Genomic DNA, 18,457 nt, shown 5'->3' on the forward strand with positions numbered 1-18,457 from the left:
ACAAGGATCTTGTCTGTTAAAGATCTGTGAACCTTAACTAACATTGTTTCGTGCTATGTTTATATTCTAATTATTGCAATGCCAGGTAATTCTCCCCCCCACCCCCAAGATAAATACATTTTACACATAAAACGACACAACGACACAGAACAAAACTGTAAACCACAATAAATTTTGTATCCATTTTTTCTCTTAATATAGTTGAAGTATTGCACAACTATGTGCAAAGATATCCAAAGTTTCTGGTCAAAATACATTAATGGGTGAATTCACATTACATAATTCATATATCTGAAAGCATATTTAAACTACTTTAATATGGTTAAGAAGTGCTTCCACTTACAATGGACGTAAACCAGCATGCTTTTGCTACTAAGCAAGGGAAAGAATGGACTACCGTTCCTCTCCTATAAGGTCATCTTTGAAGCTACTGAAGAAAAGCTTAAAATCAACAGCACTGGAAATTTTCAGTATATGCATGGGTGTGTGCGCACATGGGAAGAATGCACGCAATACAAATTTATGTTACTCAGCTTATAAACACAAATCAAAACATCAACTCAAGTAGTGAAGAGTCACAAAATTTGAGGAAGAAGAGAGTTCCAAATGACTGAGATCTACAGATTTAGAAACAGGATCTTCTGAAATATTTTTCTCATACAGATTAATAATGCCCCCCCAAACAAGAAAAAATAAAACAAGAACACCCCAACCCAGCCAAACAAAAACCCCACAAATAAGCTTTAATCTAGAAGGAAACACGTACTCTCAAAGCACTAACAAATGAAGTTCAGAAATGTAACATGGTCACATTACATCCTAGTACCTACTTGGCAACAGGACTCTTTCCATTATGTTTCTTGTGAACTGCTGTGTGTTGCATTACATCTGGAAAAAAATAAACAGAGCGTAATTTCAATAGCAATTCCTATTTCCTCTTTTAGATCAATCCCACAAATTCATTTTTCCATCACTACCAGACACTTAGCAGAAGACATCTCTGTTAAATAGGCTAGGCTTAATTTACTGTGCTGAAATTAACAGGTGTTGCAGAGAGGGCAGATCAGTTTGTACAGACAGTACAATCAAGACTCTTTACCTTCCATTTCACAGAAGAATCAAACAGAAAAATAGGAACTATAAAAACCATTTATGTTTGCTCACCTCTATATTTAATCATAAGGACTAAATGTATGACTGAGTATCACCCAGTATGAAAGGATGGAGAGAGAAGAAAGGATTCAGTCAGAAAAGTACAGAATTTTGTGATTTTTTCTGAACTGCTAAAATTCACCTCAAAATTATGTCACACATTCTAAACAGTGAGTGAAGACAAGTCTTACACAGAAGTATTGCATTCTGAACCTCAAAATTCACTATGCAAGTAAAGCTTTACAAATTACATTTGACATAAAGAGAGATACTGCCTCAAACAAGAAACAAGAACTTTAGAGACACGGTCTAAGGCAAACATTAAATTTTAACAAAAGCAACTTCTCTTAAATCCAGCTGTTGATGATCTTAGCCTTCTTGGTAGCTATCATTTTGCCTGAACTGTTATACATAAGTCTAAACTGTGATTTAAAAAAAAAAAAAAATTAAATCACTGTTTTTAAACTTCTGGTAGCACTTCACTAAAACAGCACAAAGGTGTTCTGAGATGCATCTGTAGTTTCATCAGGTGAACAGATATTTTTCTTTTAAAGACAGTATATAAACCACTATTTGAACAATTTCCAAATATACTGTAAGTTTACTTGGTGTGTTCTGAACTCTAAAGAAAAATATGGTAATGATTCTTTTAAATAAGAAAGAACTGTCTCAGCTGCATATGTGGATTACTGATTGCACATAAGACCAACTGCAAGCTTCTTGTTAGCTATTAATGTGTAACAGGATAAGAGTGGTGTCATTCTGTGAAAACTAGTGTAAGTGTTCAGTGGTCCATGTTTACCTGTCAGTCCCATTTCTCATCCTTTCCACCTACCAGAAGCTTATACTTATTCGCTACCGAAAACAATGCAAAACTGGCTTGCCATTCCTTTCAGAATGAAATGACTGACCAGTCACTGGGCTGCTGCTTTCACATATGAACTGGTTTTGAGGTATTTGGAAAACACCAGCTTTCAGACTGTAATCAATACTCACTACAGTCCCAACAGTCCTTATTAACAGTCCAGAGTATAAAAGCAGCACACGTTAAGAGTAAGAAGAGGAAAATTTGGACATCCTTTCTGTGTAAAACTAAAAGCTAGACAAATTTGGCACATTTAACGCAGAACAGTCCACAACTCTTGAAATGCTGCACCCAACTTCAAACCCTGCTGACTGAAGAATAGGTAAAAACATCAAAAGCTACAAACAATCTTGGCTCAAGTAAATTGTTGCTCAACACAGCTCTGAACTTCTGCCTCTGAGCTGCCCATGAACACTTCCACTCCTTGAATTATATAGCAACCTAAGAAAACTGCTGGAAGTTCTTCATTTACATAGCAGACTTCATTTAAATCTCTCAGCTTTGTACCAATGAAGAAATCAGTCAACTGTATGATTTCCAGAACTGAGTGTGGTAAAATTTCTCAGAGAAGAACCACCTTTGAGTACACAACTACCTTCCTCCTGACTTGAAGCTTCTGAACTGTCCTCCTTGAAGTGTTCTGGTGCCTTAACCGTCTTCAAAGAGGGTTGTAAGTTACCTGCAGAGAATAAAGTTCACGTAGTAACTTTATAGATCTTGAACAACTAGACAGTTCCTGAATGCTTGCACTAAACTGGAAGCTAGGGAAATGGAAGACTGAACTTACTGGTTTGCACATGGCAATAATTTGAACATCATCTCCTTCATCCATAAAGGCTCTACAGAGATACTTTTATTTTGAAGAAAAGAGTGTACAACACAATTTCAAAATTATGGTGCAATTTCAAAAGGTTGGGATTGTGATTATAGTGTTAGAAATACTCCTATTATCCTGCACTTCAGATTTTTTTTTTATAATAATTTTGTGTTACAGCAGGAAATGGGAGGAGACCAACAACAGTTACTAGAATTCTTCTACACGTTATACTCCTCCATTGTCAAATCATTCACCTGCCAAAGAGAGCTAATTTGAGCTAAAGTCTTCTAGTGCCCTTAACACAGTCTTCACGCACAATTTTTGCCTTTTTATGCCAGATGGGACAGAAAAAGGAGTGGCAATAATATTAACAGTTTTGTTGCAAAAATACCACTATCATGCTCTGAAAAAGGACTTAGTTTGATAATGAATCTAGGAGTCTACTCTTTCCCTCTCCAAAAGTTCCAAGTTAGTGCAGGTAAAAGCATCTGAAAGCTGTTGCTGAAGATCTTGAAACACTGATAGAAAGATCATTCTGAATATCATCTGCATTGAAGGCACTAAGTCCCCAGAGATCATGCTCTAATAATGTCTTTTGGAATCAAGTGTCTATTTCAACCTGAAAAAGTGTCTAAAATAACTGATGGTATGAACCAGGAGGGAGCTAATTGATTTCCTCCTTAATGGAACCATGGTGGCATAATTACTCTTACTGAACGTATTATTCAGTGTGAGATCCCAAACATTATTTAAGGTATAAAGACCCTTCACTGAACATAGAATTTATTTCCACATAGGTTTTACTAAAACCATATCCTTCAGAAAGAGTGAATATTTTTGTATTTCCATGAAAAGATATTTTTATCCTGAACTCTAAGAAGAAACTGAAGACCAATTTAAACCACGAATCCTTTGTCTGCCAGTTAATTCTGTACATACGATTTGAGAACTATGATGAGATTTTTTTTTTAAAGATATGCTTCCTCCCCTTCACCCAACACTATCAACACATTCGAAATATGCCACCACAGGCTAACTTGCAATTGCAAGTATTAGTAGGATTCCAGGAATCCCAAACAGGAAATTTAGACATACACAGAGGCCACCAATAATAAAAAAACTTCATAAGCCACTTAATTTGTTGTGATTTGGGCAATGAATATGGTGAGTGCTTTTGTCTTAGTACAGCATCTATTAGCCTGCACCATAGGAAACATGAAATGTGAGCTACTCCAGACAAATCATCCAGTCCCCCTTCTCAAAAAACAACTGTGCTTAAATTCATCACACTATTTGTCTTCACCAAATTTTCCTTAATATCTAACTCAATGTCAGGGCCCTGAAACACACCAAAGGGCTTTGCAACCTCTTCCCCTGCCCTCCCAAGGGCTGCACCTGCCTGTGCTCAAGGTCCAATCTGACACAGTGCAGTTTTGCAATTTTGGGTGAGACTGTTGGGAAAAGAACTGGCAGAAGCCTCACCCAGAGCCCCCATCCTTCGGCTTCAGAGCCACATTTGAGCTCAGGCCCTTGTCTGGGGTGCACTGCAGCCATGCCTGTGCCTGGCCACATACCTCACTGATCCTGTTCTTAATAACCCTGACCTACTGACTTGTTTTTCTGCCCTGACCTCAGACTTGCCTTACTGCTTTGGACCTGTCTGGTAATCACCAGATTCTTGCCTGTCCCCAGTCCTAATCTTCCTCATAGCAAGTTAAGCTCAGTGCTTTCTGTCTTATCCATCAGAGAGAACAGATCATCCTCTTTACATTATGACTCTTCGGTATTTGAAGAATTAAGTCATCTTCCATTGGAGTTTTACCTCCTCTCTGCTAAACAATGAAGTTCCTCACCCTATCTGTCATGCATTCTAGATCTGAGAAATCCTCATACACTTTCATGTACCCAATTATTTATTATTAAAGTTACCTCCCATTTATGATCACATTATAACCTGTAAGACTTCCTGTAGAATTGACCTGTCCATTCTACCCTTCTGATCTACCTCCCAGTCAAGTCTATAGAGATGGAACCAGGCACTGATTCTTTTTCAGACCATTTCAAATTATAATCACGTACAAGAATGCTTTTGCAAGTCTTTCCCACCTATATGTAGTCTACAGACTAACATATGCATACCCTGTGCAGTGTGCCTATCATCAACATCAATCTTTCTGGATTTGGAAACTCTCTCCTCCCCATGCAGCCTTTCAGAGTTGTCAGAATTTTCACAGCAGTAAAAATTCCAGTCAGTTTCACAACCATCCCGGATCTCCTTAGCTTAACATTTTCATGAAATTGCCATGTAAGAATGTCCTAAGTGTTACTAAAAAAGAAAAGTCACAAAATGACCTACAGCTTCTACCCTAATCACAATGCCTCTATCTCATCATGGAAAGAAATCATTTGCCACAGATCACACACATCAAGTGAAAGTCAGACGTCTTTCCTCTATTTTCTTCCAAGCACATACGAGCAGTCTGTTTGAAAACAACTTATTCAATTCCTTACTAAGATCATCTGCAACTTCTGAGGCAGTGGCCTCACAGTCAGCGCTTTAACTGTTATGGTGGATAACATGCACTGAAAGAAGAAAAGATTCAACAGAAACAAAGACCACATCCTAAGGCATCCATACAGAGAAGCTAAGCTCAGGTCACACAAACAATTTCTAATACCAAGTAGGTAAGAGGCCCAACCAAGGAAATCTCTGCAATGCAGATGCTCTGAACAAGATTCTATGTGTTCTGAAATCTGGGCCATCACAAAACGAATGCACTCAAAACGAATCTTAGTTCAAACATCAAGACAAACGCTTCATCTACAATAGAAACCAAATAAAAAACAGATGTTATTTTTTGGGTCAGCTCAAGCATTTTGTTCCCAAGTTTAAGATTTCTTAAAAGGAAAAAGTCCCGAACTGTTGCACATATTCAATTCATAACTACCTATTTTAATAGTGTGATGGTACAGAGGAGAAGAAAGAAAGAAAAGAATACGAACTGATGCTACATAGCATGTTCCCACTGTCAAAAGCATGAGTATCTGCTGAAGCAACTATTCATTGGCAGGGAGTTCAAATACAACCAGTGGAATACAATATAACATGAACACGTAATTATAAAACTGTAATTAGGCATGATAGGAAGAATAGCTTTTTATAGACTTTTTGTTATATAAAACAGTATTAGGATATTTCTTACTGTGAGTGTGCAAAGATTCTGATGAAATTGATTGGAAGAAGTTGTATACTCTCTGATTCTGCAGAAAAGCTTGCGATGTATTTGAAAATAGCTGCCTGAAATTTAAGTGAGAGTTTGTTAAACTGTAAGTAATATTCCATAGGAAGAATACAAAACCTTACTACAGTACCATTTAAGAGCAAAGGAGGCAGTTCTTAAGAAGTACAAACACTTCAAACTGCATGTTGAATGCTACTTTCGAGCTTTGTTGTTCAGTGCTAGTATAAGGTCAGAGTACAGCCAGTACAAGAAATTGGTATGATGAATTTTTTATAATTTAAAAGGTACCTGCTTTTGAGCCATCCCAATTCAGACACTTTAGCCACCTGCAACATTTTTTCAAAGAGGAGTTCGGACGGAGTCAAAAAGCACTGGACCGTAATTTTAACTTTTTTTTTAACTGAGAACACATTTAATTTCCCAGAACAATGCATCCTTTCTTTAAATACACTCATTTGGTTAAATGCAAAGTTGAATTCACCTATAAGGTTAGTATTTGAGTTTCATAATCATCTCCAAGAGCAAAGGGTAGGAGTCTCAATATTGCTCCTCACTGGTCTGAGTCTGTTCCCAAGAGGTCAGTGACAAATTGTATTAGCTTCAGCCAAGAAAATAGGCCAAGAATGAATGGGTTTTTACATCTCACACCAAGTTTTTAGTTACTGCTCGCCAGGAAGCACCACACACTTCCAGTTTTTTGGAAGAGGGGTGGGGAGAGCCATTTTTGGTAATTGGGCACATACTTAATAGCCCCAAATAAGTATATATTTATGCTAAACTGACACTGTAAGAAAATGAAATTTGTATACAGTAATGATATTATCACAAGATTATTCATGTAGCATTCTAGTATAGTCACAACATAACTTGCAAATTGTAATGACAGTTCCATACTATAACACGGTTGGATATGTTTGAAAGTTATCCTCAAACTGAATCTCTTGGGTTTGTAATTACTGTGCTGTGAGGCTTCACAACCTTTCTGTATCACAATGCATTCTCTTCAGTCAACTTCTATTAAACAAGTTTGTTCATCTAAAACCAGAATCTTTATTAGCCAAAACTGTTTGCACAGTTTAAGTTTTTGGCTTGACAATCAAGCCAATAAAGACAAATAATATTACAGATCAAAATAAAATAAAATTTTGGCACACAGCAGGTCCATATCTTCCCTAGCTAAGCTATTAAAGCAAATCCCAAAGGTCTGATATGCTTGGACCTGCAATACATTCTGAGCAGGAGCTTGAAAAGCAGTGTCTGATTCTTCCAACAAGCACCCTAACTCAAGAGACACTGCCTAACCTGATGAATAATTTGTTTTGAACAAGGTTGAACAACCCTAACAGAAAAGAACAAACATAACAAGATACCTGTATCAAACAAAAAGAACAGGGATGCACACCCAAATTCATACTGCTGTTCTGAGTTATACGATTTGACCAACACGTCTCACATCTCAGCAAACATTCCCATCACTAAACAGTTGGTTATGAGGTATGGGCCATTTTCTTACAAATGTGTGAGCTACATTTAATTGTATATACATGCTTCACTACTACTGTTTATTCCTTCCAAATTCTGTTCTGTCTCTCACTCTATCCTATTATAAAATTAGAAAATATGTGCTCTGAGTTACTGTTTCTAGTATTTCTAAATATACCCTTGTATAATGGAGGTAAGACCCTCACAGAAGGGCCAATCATTGCTATATAATGCTGCTCAGGACAAATACTTTCATAATTGTATGATTACTTCTAAAGAAGTAAGCCATTAAAGTTTAGTAAGAGTCTCAATTTAAACAAAAAAAGAAAAAGAGTCAAGAGTATCTATTTCATCACTGCCTTCCCATTTTCTTTACAAATTGTGTTTAGGCAGCAGAATTTCCACTGTCCCTAAAAGCCATCTAGTTTGACTTCAATCACTTTTCAGGTGATGCATTTCAGGTTATTTGCTAAAATATTTACCTTATTATGGGCTCAAGATCAGCATGCCTTCGTTCTTCCCTCTTCTGAAAACCCTGATTTAGTGCTCTTAAGATAGTCTTGTCAAATGCTTCAGAAGACAGTTCCTTTGGGAGCTGAGAAAAAGGTTAATGTGAAAAATGAGTAGCTGACATTCTAAAGACTGTATTTGTTCACCATCAGTCTTTACACCTTTGGGTATCAACAAGAAACTCTATTGTTCTAGTTTGAGTAAGGTAATTTACAAACCAAAGGTACAACAAATCATCATAATTTAGTTTTGCTAGAGACACACTTTGCTGTAAATCCTCACATCGAATCCAGGTGTAAGATGGTTGAAAGCTCTGTTTGAAAGAACTACATTCAGAACTTTACCAACACTCTTCTTTTCCACAGTAATTTGCAGCCTGCCTTTATTTATTTATTTAAATCTTTCACACACAGAAAAGTAGATCTGAAAAGAACATTAAAAAAAATACTGGGGAGGACTGAATCACTGTATTTACTGTCATCACTTAGCTAGATTCAATTATTTTAAAGAAACAGGGGTAGAAAGGAGACTGTTTCAGTTCTATAAGGCGCTAGACATCAGTGGGCAATATTGAGATTAATCACTATCAAGTCCTTCTCCAGTTGCTATTAACACTGAAACTTCTTATGAAAATTCATTGTAACTGTTCTCAATGCCAGTATTACAAAGTGAGGTCTTCTGATGTTCTAGTTCAGAAGGCAAAAATTCTTGCTACTGAACAGTATCTATTTTAAATGAAAAGTATTCCCTAGAACAAAGATTTTTTTCACATATACAACTTCCAAAATAATGTACTTAAGTACATTAAAGCTGCTCAAAATTGTTACTTTATATTAAAAAAAAAAAAAGTCCTTTAATTTTGGGGCAATTAAAAGCAAACTGCCATAACAAAAATGCTTTTTCCTAGTTAAAAGCTACTGCTAATCTGGTTAACATCTGCCATCAGCTATGATCAACAGCACTAAGTAATTTACACTTCCTCTTGCATGTCTGGAATACACTCAATCCAGAGTGCCAACTGGACATTACATCCTGCTAGTGGTGCAACAGCAAAGCACTAACTAATTCCTACACTGAATGAAGTGCTACTAATAGAGAGACACTATGTCTAATGTTAGATAATTGCTTGGTAACATACATAAAAGGAACTTCTGGAATCCAGACAGACAGGTGCTGTTAGTATTAGATTAGTACAGTGCTATAGCACCTGAAGTGTGTTAGATATAAAACCAGAAAGAAGTGCTCAAAACAGCTGTTCTTAACTGACCCCTTCAGCTTTAATATGAGCTACTGATGAACTCTGACTGAAGAATTAGTCAGTATTAACCAAAAGGTATCAAAAAGCTACTGCAGAAGCGTGGGGATGAGCAAACCTCATGTCCTGGTGTTTTGTATTTAAATCTGTCTCTGGAAACAGCCACAACTTTTTTTCTTTAAAACTTTCATTAAAGGGAACTAAATTCCTTCTGTAGTTAAACATTCAGTTATACAAACCCAAGATTAAGTGCTTATCTTAAGTTACTTACAAGCTTATTAGTCCTTCCAGATATATGGGCAATTTCCTACATGCAAAAAACTTTTTATGCTTACCACCTAAGAGAAGGTGCTCTACCCATTTACTACCTTAGTTTTTCCCAACGATGCTTCTGAAAGAGTTTTTACAGTTATCTTACTCCTATCACCCTATCTTTTCTGTCCCTAGGAAATTGAGTGTAGTACTTAACAATGCCATGCAGACTGGGAATAACAAAAAGCCAAAATGCAAGTGCGTATGAACTGGACAGCATTTGTAATTCTACCTTGCTTTAAAAAGAACTGTAGAAGTTTTATGCTGCTTTATTTATTTAATTCTCTCTTTCTTCTCTACTTATGGCTATCAAACCAACACGAACCAAATATATTTTTCAGCTGTGCACATTCTCCACAGAACACCTCAGAAAGCTTGTAGCAGCCTGTGATTGTCTCCTTCTTGGCCTGCCATCTTCTATATACCTAGACTCTGCTGGAGAAGTCAAGCCAGCACATGGAACACTCCACATCTGAAGAGCTGCCATCAGTCAAACTGGACAGGTCTGCAACTTTTTGTATCCTGTCTGTTTTCTTGGCTTCTCCTCCTCCTGGCAGCAAGTAGGTACTAGGGTCCACTTCAGAAAACAGTGTTCATCTTTACTTTACAGGTAGAAGAACAGGAGGCATGCAGTTGAACACTCATCCCAGAGCTGCACAGGATCCTGTATGACAGTCCTGCTTTTAAGGTACTCTTAAAGAGCAGATGCATGTACCCTATGTTGTGGGACACCCCATCCACAACCTGTCATGCCATCCATAATTCAAATCCTCACAAATCAAGCTCTGGGAACTCTGGGAACTAGATATTCCAACTAGATTAAAGCAGCAGTGAATACTCACTGCTTCGTTTCTACAACACTGGAAAACATAATGTTGATAACTGAAACAGTGAACAAGACAATGACCTTTGTACAGTAACTGGCTTTCCACTTGCAATTAACACTGCAGTTAAGAACACCAGATGCCATCAAAACATGCCCAAACCAGATCTTCCATTATAGTGCCCTGACCAGTGAGGAGTTTAAATATAGAATTTCCCAGAACAGGTGGAACTCAAAATATTAGACACTGGCAATGAAACACACAGTTTGAGGTCATCACACTCTACATGTGGCCTATGCGCACAAATGCATTCTCTGCTTGGGGCATTGGGGAGAACAACTTGGAGAACTTTTACTTTTTTTAAACACAGACACGCAGAAATAGCTGCTAGGTTTTCCTCAAATTTAACTCTCTGCAACAATGAATATACCCCTGCCTTTGTTCTACTGAAGAATACAACAGTAAAATTAAGAACTGTTATGCTCATGGCTCTGCATCATTAATAAAAACCAACAAATGATACCCTTTCAGGTCATTCTAACAGGGACACCAATAAGCAAACGAGCAGTGCTTGTACCTATACATTAACTCTGTGGCGAATATTAAAAACTCATCTGGTAGTTTTACAGTAGTTCAATTAAAACTATAAGAGCAATTTCAGATGAGACAAATGATCTCCTCCCAGGAAAGTCCTCAAGCACTCTGCTGAGCTTCTCAATCTGTCAAGCTGCTCCACCACAATACACATGATTTAAACTGCTAATACAATTACAAAGTACAAAAATCTGGTAGCACGGGTTTTTATCTGCAATTACATCCCAGAAATCACAGCTCTTCTAGACTGCTTGTGAAGTTATAAACCTGACGTATAAACACTACTTTTGTATTTCAATACATACTTTTAGTAGGAATTCCTGAAGCTCCTGGTGTGTTTTTGTTACACATGTTACCGAAAGATCGGACCAGGTTACCTAGTAAGGAAAAAAAAGAGAACAAGGAAAGTATTTTTTTCCAAATATCGTACCAGTTAGCTGATCTTAACATTTCCATCAATCTGACAATCTCAGTATAAGAGTTACACTTGCAGATAAGTAAATACTAGGCAAAACAGGGATAATGGTGTACTTTTTCAAATACAATACTAATTTTCAGCGAACCTTTTAAGATCACCTTCATGTTATTTGTGGCTAAAGAGAGTATGAACAAATTCAGGTGAATGCAATGAACCCTGAAGATTACTGACTTACTGACTCAGAAAGAAGCCAGGCAGAAGGCTCTGTAATTACAGGACTTGTATCAAACAGACATCATTAACTGGGTACCAGAGAAAAGGACTTTAGGTCAGATACACTGGATTGAGCTCTCGCTGCCATTATCATAAGTCAAAATGAAAAAGAAAAAAAAAATCTGCTTATATTACCTATAAAATAATTTTATCTGCCTCGGGTTTGAATCATACACGGTTATATAGAAGTTGTTGTAGGGTACAATTCATAAAAAGTACTGCAAGTTACTAAAGAAGTTACTACAGAATCAGACAGCATTTTGGTATATGCTTGTATAAAATTTCAGTAGCTTATTGTTCTGACACAACATGCAAGTAGTAAAACAGCACCTTCACATGCATATTTTGAGAAAAAAAGAAGTAAGCTTGGTTAGATGAGTGCCGCCTGGCTTTAAGCCCACTTCTGGGCTTCAGATTCCCATTACATGCATGGGAAGATTCTGTGTAATGGGAGTGGACATGACAACTATAAACATTCATTTACTCCCAAGAGTTGATAGGATAATGTCAACCACCAACTGCCTTCAACTTAGTCCCCAGAAATGCCAACTACTCTTGGTGTCCTCAGTTGGGAAGCCATGACTGTAACTGTTATAACCTTAAAAAAGCAGCGTCTGGACAAGCACAAAATGATCTGCAGTGAGGAGCACAGTATATACCTGTACAGATATGAGGAGAGGAAACTCTTCCCTAAAAGAACTGAGGTGGAGGAGTTTCAAGCTTACTCAAATACTTCACAGAATATCTCCACATTCCCCCTTCAACAAAGAAATTCGAAACCACTGTCAAATCCATCTACGTGCTGAATTTTCAAAACATTTTGTGACTTCAAATATTAATAATCCATATGGGCATTCTGTACAAATCTCTCCTATCTACTATTGTATTTTATCTAGTACTCAGTTCACAGACTGTTTGGACAAAAGATCTATGACAGGGTTGAAATACTTGGGCAAGTTAACCTTTAAGACTTTGAAAGCTACATTCCACATTAGTCCTCAGCAAAAGAAGACTGCAGAACTTTTTTTGCAAATGACACCTTCAGACAAGATCAACAACAAAGCATCTGTTGCCACTACTTTACTCCAAAACCAGAAATAGTATACATCTCCATTTAACTCTAATTTTAAGCTTCTAGAAATGCCAGAACAGACAAAACTGTAATTCACATCCATTTAGAGAATACAGTATCAAAATTTGGGATCAACACATCAGTTTTCAGCTCAAAATGGCATTTTTTTTTAAGTTTGCCTCTTCAAAGAGCTCCCATGATCCATGTCAAATGGCCAGTTATAATATTTGATCTAAAACATTCTTTTGTTTGAAGAAAAAGGGTAAAATTTAACTCTTCAAATCTGGTATACTACCAGACTCACATTGATTGGCCAAACAACACATAATGTTAGTCAGTCCTTGCTAAGAAAATTACTACTTTGATTCAATTAGAACATCACCACCAACAGTCTTAGCTATTATTTAACACCTACAGCCTTTAATACCAGACCTCAATACCCAGAGCTTCTCATCCAAAGTAGTAAGAAACACTGTTTCAGTTTTGTTTAAAATTCACACACATAATTGGTTTACATGTTGCCTCTGGCTACTATTATACATGAAGACTATACTAGGTTAGGCCTTCAAGTTTGTTGACTTTTTTTAGCTTGTTTGTTTCTACCTTAACAAACAAATAAACCCCCAAACAAACATACCAACCCTCAGCTATGTCAAAAACCACAGGAGCCATCCTCTTATGGTAAACATTCATGGAAGAGATCCAAGACAATCATATGACTCTAAGCAATATATAGCTGCAGACACAAGAACTGTGCTCCTATGCCACTTGAGCAAACAATCAACTAGTTTTAGAATTCTTTGTAATGCTTACCCCAAATCAGCAAAAGCCAAGTTCCCTGAAGTGATGTCACACACCCAGCTCTATGGCTGGTGTTTTACACCTTCCCAGCTTATGCCCACAATTACACAGAACACCTTATCTGCATACAAAATCCACGAGAATTATAGGATAATTCCAAGACACTCTGAAGACCCTAATGTAATTCAAAATTCCCTTCTGAGCAGGTATTTGAAACAAGCCATATATATCTACAATACACAGATATAACGAAGACAATTACTTTAATATTCTGGCAGTTATTCACTTACTTTGAATGTGTACTCCAAATGTTTGTCAGCCCTTTTTCTTGGTACTCCTTTCAAGGTTATCTTCTCAATGTGTACAGCTGAAAGAAAAACACCTTACTGTACATGCCAAAATTACAGTTTGAAAATGTATCTACTTACCTAGCCACTCTGAGAATCACCGTGTGGTACTTACTGACTCACACAACCCCTCTCTCTCAGATGCTATTTTACTACAGCAAACTGCAGGGGGCAGGTGGAGCCTTGTTCTCTACAAAGCACTTCCCTGGCCTGACCACAACCCCTTCATTGCAGATCATGGAAATCTGAGCATTACCTAAGAGCTTATTTAGACCGAAAGACACATAAATACAACCATATAACCACTATAAGTGAAAAGACAATAAAAGGAAGTCAAATTGCATCTTTACTCCAAGAAGTAACAAGCGCTGATAAAAGCCAGTGACAGTGCCTTCCACATCCACGTTATTGAAACATCAAGTAGTAATGAGAGCAAACTAAGGCAGAAGAACCACACATTTCTGAAAGGCACTTAGGTGGAAGGAAACACTTGGGGAAGGCCTGAAGGAGACAGAAATGAGTGTTAGCAAACAGAAAATGAAGAGGAGAAGCAGAAGGCTACTACAATTGTACTGTAAGGAGTATCATTAAATTGAACTGAAAAGGAAGAAAGGTAGGTTAAAGTACTTGCTACTTTAACATTTCTTCCCCATAGTCTACTGTAGTCAGGAATAGACAAGTTCTGGTTGTGACCTGGTAAGCAGCAGCACCGTATAGCTTTCAGGGCCTGGAGATTTTCTTGGGGGCATATAACATTCTTCAATACTCTATATAAAAATCCTTATGCAGCTGATGGGCTTTTCACTTTTCCTGCCATGCTGTCTAAGAATTAAACAGAATTTTATTCCTTTACAAGCATGAACATATCTTTACATGTAAAAAAGTTTATTTAAAAATCAGCTCAACCAGCCCTACACCATCAATGCTTTTGAAACTTTTTCTTTTTTGGGGGGAGGTGGCAGGAGGGTGGTGTTACCAGCTAACATCTTCCTTTCAATGTTTAACTGCATGTTTACATAGGATATATTGGGAACTACTCATATCAATTAAAAAAAAAAAAAATCAACCTCCTACAAGTGTATGTTACAAAGCTTATTCCTAGAGATTAGCTAATTACCATTTCACTTAACTTAAACATCTTAAATTAATTTTGTTAAAGTTACAATTAACGTATCATCCCCATCAAACATGCCATTTCTAAGACAACTAAGTATTGGCAGTTTCCTTAAAGGAATAAGCCGGTATATCAGCTTAGTGATAGTATAACAGGCTCCAACTCTTGTGGTAGAAAGGCAGACAAATACGGAGTGTGCTGGTGTACGCTGGTTTTAACCCTCTACCTGGGAGATAGCGCACTAGATGATCAGTTCATTTTTATCAGTTACTGAAGATTAATTATTACAAAGTAATCTGAGATGAGCTAACGATGCCAGACAATAACGCACATCAATATACTATGAAAAGCTGAAATGTTTAGTGACCTGAATTTTTACCTGTCCAGTAGAGATAAAAGTACTGTTAGAAGGACTATGGCATAACATGAGTTTTGGTGCAGTAAAGTTTCTTACTGGCCAATGTTAAAATTGATACCATCAGCTGAGTTTACATTCTTAAGTTAATTAAAAAGTTGATTCCCATGACTGGAACTGAGAATAATGGTTTAAATTGCATTTCACTACATGCATATATTTAGCATACATAATTATGGAAACTAACACCATTAACATTCACACACAAGCTTCTTTTCTAATGAGATTGTGTTTATTTTAAACTATTGAATGTTCTCAATGCTAAATATATTTGTCCTCACATATAAAGAAATTTTATTACACAATGTAGTACCTTGAGATTCCCTCTCTTTGTTGCTGTTGCATGCTTCATTGTAATTACCTGTTGTATCACTTACTACAGTTTTTCTGCACAGATTTAGCTCCACAGTTTCATCAGACTGGTTTAAAATTCTGTTTCCACAATCACATTTTAAATATTCTAAATGGCTACACCAAGAAGAAATATTTGAATATACAAGCCAATGAGGCATGTTACATCTCTACATCTATTTTGGACACAACACATGCATTCAGGATGATTAAGTCAAGCATGTACACATGACACTGCTTCCATTTTAAGTCCAGATTTCTATAAATCATATTCATCACAGGTGAGAATAAAAATCATGTTTTATTATCAGTGCTATTAATAACCTACTAAGGAGATTTCTGTAGCGGGGACTCTCTTTCTATCATATGACTAATATCACAAAATTACTCTCGTCCTTCACTGTAGTTTCTAACTATGATAACACAAATGCTGAGAAATATTTAAGCTCTTCGTTAGATTCACTTATTCAACTTTTCTGTGCTTCTGCTACTTAATTCAAGAGCACTGCTAAAGAGAGTCTCCCTTTTGTGTTTCTAATTTGTGAATATGAAAACTTTGAACTCCATAAAAGGATTTGAAACAGGTTTGTTGCCTGTAATCTGCCATAATCTTTCTCTGTGTTTTTTTTTCAAGGAATTAAAACTCTCAAATTGCCTGCCTTCAAAGTGTAATTAAATCTCCACAGTAGAGACAAAAGGACATTTGTGAGGACAAAAGCAATAGCAATAGTTTTCCCAGATTGCCAGCTCTTCACTATCTGCAGGATAGTATAGACTAATTTTGAGTAGACAAGTGATTCGCTAATCTTGCTGGAGAATAAAGGGTAAGAATAAATCTGTTTTCAATAATGTTCATTTCTTCAAAGAGAAGAAACTGTGCTGGCAATTGCACAGAAGAGTTCTGTTTATGCTCTGAAGCCTCGTTCTCATTCTCCCCAACAGAGCCAAAAGAAGACTGACTTCTACGGAAAGCCTCTCACTTCTCCAAACTACCACTTCTGTAAAACCTCCTAATGTGTGTTTTTTCCTTCTTTGTTTTTTAAGACTAATCACATACAACTGAACCAAGTAGCAAAAGCTATCCACTGTTTCACAGCATCTTTACGTTTAGTTTTGCTTCAAAAATCTAAACACCATTAATACAATCGTATTAACTGTTCTCGTTTTCTCCCAAATCCCACCTCTTTTTTCAGGAGGAAGCCCATTTGCAACCAATTTTCATGCATGCAGTGACTAGTAGTTAGCAGCTAACAAGAATGACAACTTGTTATAATAAAGAAAAGACCAAGCAGGCAGCAGAGAAGCTATTATACTTACCAGTTCTCATTCAGATGAACAGCAGCTTCTCATTCAGATGAACAGCAAGATAGATGCAAGATTTCTACAACTCCAGGCAGAGTTTAGCATTCAAAAAAACCTTAAAGCGTTCCTCAAAAGAAACCTCAGGCAACATACCTTCTCGCTGAGGTCTATGGGAAGCCATTGGTAATCCATCATGAGGTGCTGTGGTTCGTTCTAGCAAACTGGTCTCATTACTTGACATGCAGTCACTATGGGAAAAGTCATTCTAAATTGAGAAGAAAAAAAAAAAGGAAGTGTCTTAATAGAATGTATATTATCAAAACTTACTCTAAACGACAGAAATTACAAAAGAAAAGTTCCTTATTTGGTTCTACAGGAGAAAAACCTATAGTTCTTGACAATGGCAAAAAGGTGGTCATTAGCCATTTCAGATATTTATTTATTTATTTATTTATTGTCAGCTATAACCTCCAATGTTTGTCTGACCTTATTTTAAAAGCAGGGGGACAGATCATGTGCATTTAGGGTATCTCAAGCTGGACAATTCAAGATCGTTATCTCAGAACTTCAGTGCTAATTTACTGTTAGTAGCAACTCTTTCAACTACTAACCTGTGAAGTCATCTACTTGCTACACTCTAAACATATTCTCCTCAATTATATTCATGCCCTGTATCTTCAGCCTGCTACCTCTTCTATACAGCACATCATGAATAACCGTTTGGACAGTCTGTGAGGACGTATGGTCCGTGCACCTCTTAATAACTAAACATTCAGAACGCAACCAGTTGCCACCAACACTCTCTTCCACAGGACAGACTGAAAGTTCATCTCCTCCCACGCTTGTGTGCGGACTTCAAAATTATGTGCCAAGAATTACTACTGTTTTAGTACAGTGCACGAGGAGAGACAGAACGGGAAATCATTCAAGACATAACACGGACAGCTTAGTAGGAGAAGAAAGAACAAACTAGGCTAACAATGATAAGCTAAAGTATTAGATGAGCATGGACTTTAAGTGGTTCCTCTAGGGTAACAAAAGCCTATATAATTTTTCCCAAATTAAGATAAAATATTAATGTATTGATTTACATGCTCTTCAATGACCAGGTCTTGTTAAAAAAAAAAACCAAACTGACCAACCAAGCTAAAATTCAGAAATGTTTTAAAACATCCAATTACTTTAGATGTAGCTGTTTTTGCCAGTTGACCAGTGGAATTCCATGTTTCAAGGAAATGATGCGTTGCCTCAAAAAGATACATCCACAAAGAACTAGGAAATACTGGAAATTACTAGCGAGTTTCTGGATTA

The 18,457-nt window shown here is 36.9% G+C and overlaps 1 protein-coding gene across 4 annotated transcripts in view; it reads right to left on the reverse strand.

Annotated features, from left to right (window-relative positions):
• Positions 1 to 18,457, reverse strand: part of ZCCHC2 (zinc finger CCHC-type containing 2) — a 44,823-nt gene that overhangs the window by 12,515 nt on the left and 13,851 nt on the right. For 2 of the 4 annotated variants that reach the window (XM_074873541.1, XM_074873533.1), the window contains exons 2-8: positions 17,300 to 17,411; positions 13,908 to 13,984; positions 11,359 to 11,430; positions 8,041 to 8,153; positions 6,038 to 6,132; positions 2,613 to 2,696; positions 831 to 888 (exon numbers count right to left, since the gene is read on the reverse strand). In XM_074873541.1, coding sequence (XP_074729642.1) covers positions 831 to 888; positions 2,613 to 2,696; positions 6,038 to 6,132; positions 8,041 to 8,153; positions 11,359 to 11,430; positions 13,908 to 13,984; positions 17,300 to 17,411 — 611 coding nt within the window. The remainder of the gene's footprint in view (positions 1 to 830; positions 889 to 2,612; positions 2,697 to 6,037; positions 6,133 to 8,040; positions 8,154 to 11,358; positions 11,431 to 13,907; positions 13,985 to 17,299; positions 17,412 to 18,457) is intronic. The other 2 variants (XM_074873561.1, XM_074873551.1) reach the window with 1 other exon arrangement.

This window comes from Strix uralensis, chromosome 1 (assembly GCF_047716275.1).
Source record: "Strix uralensis isolate ZFMK-TIS-50842 chromosome 1, bStrUra1, whole genome shotgun sequence".
Lineage (NCBI taxonomy): Eukaryota > Metazoa > Chordata > Aves > Strigiformes > Strigidae > Strix > Strix uralensis.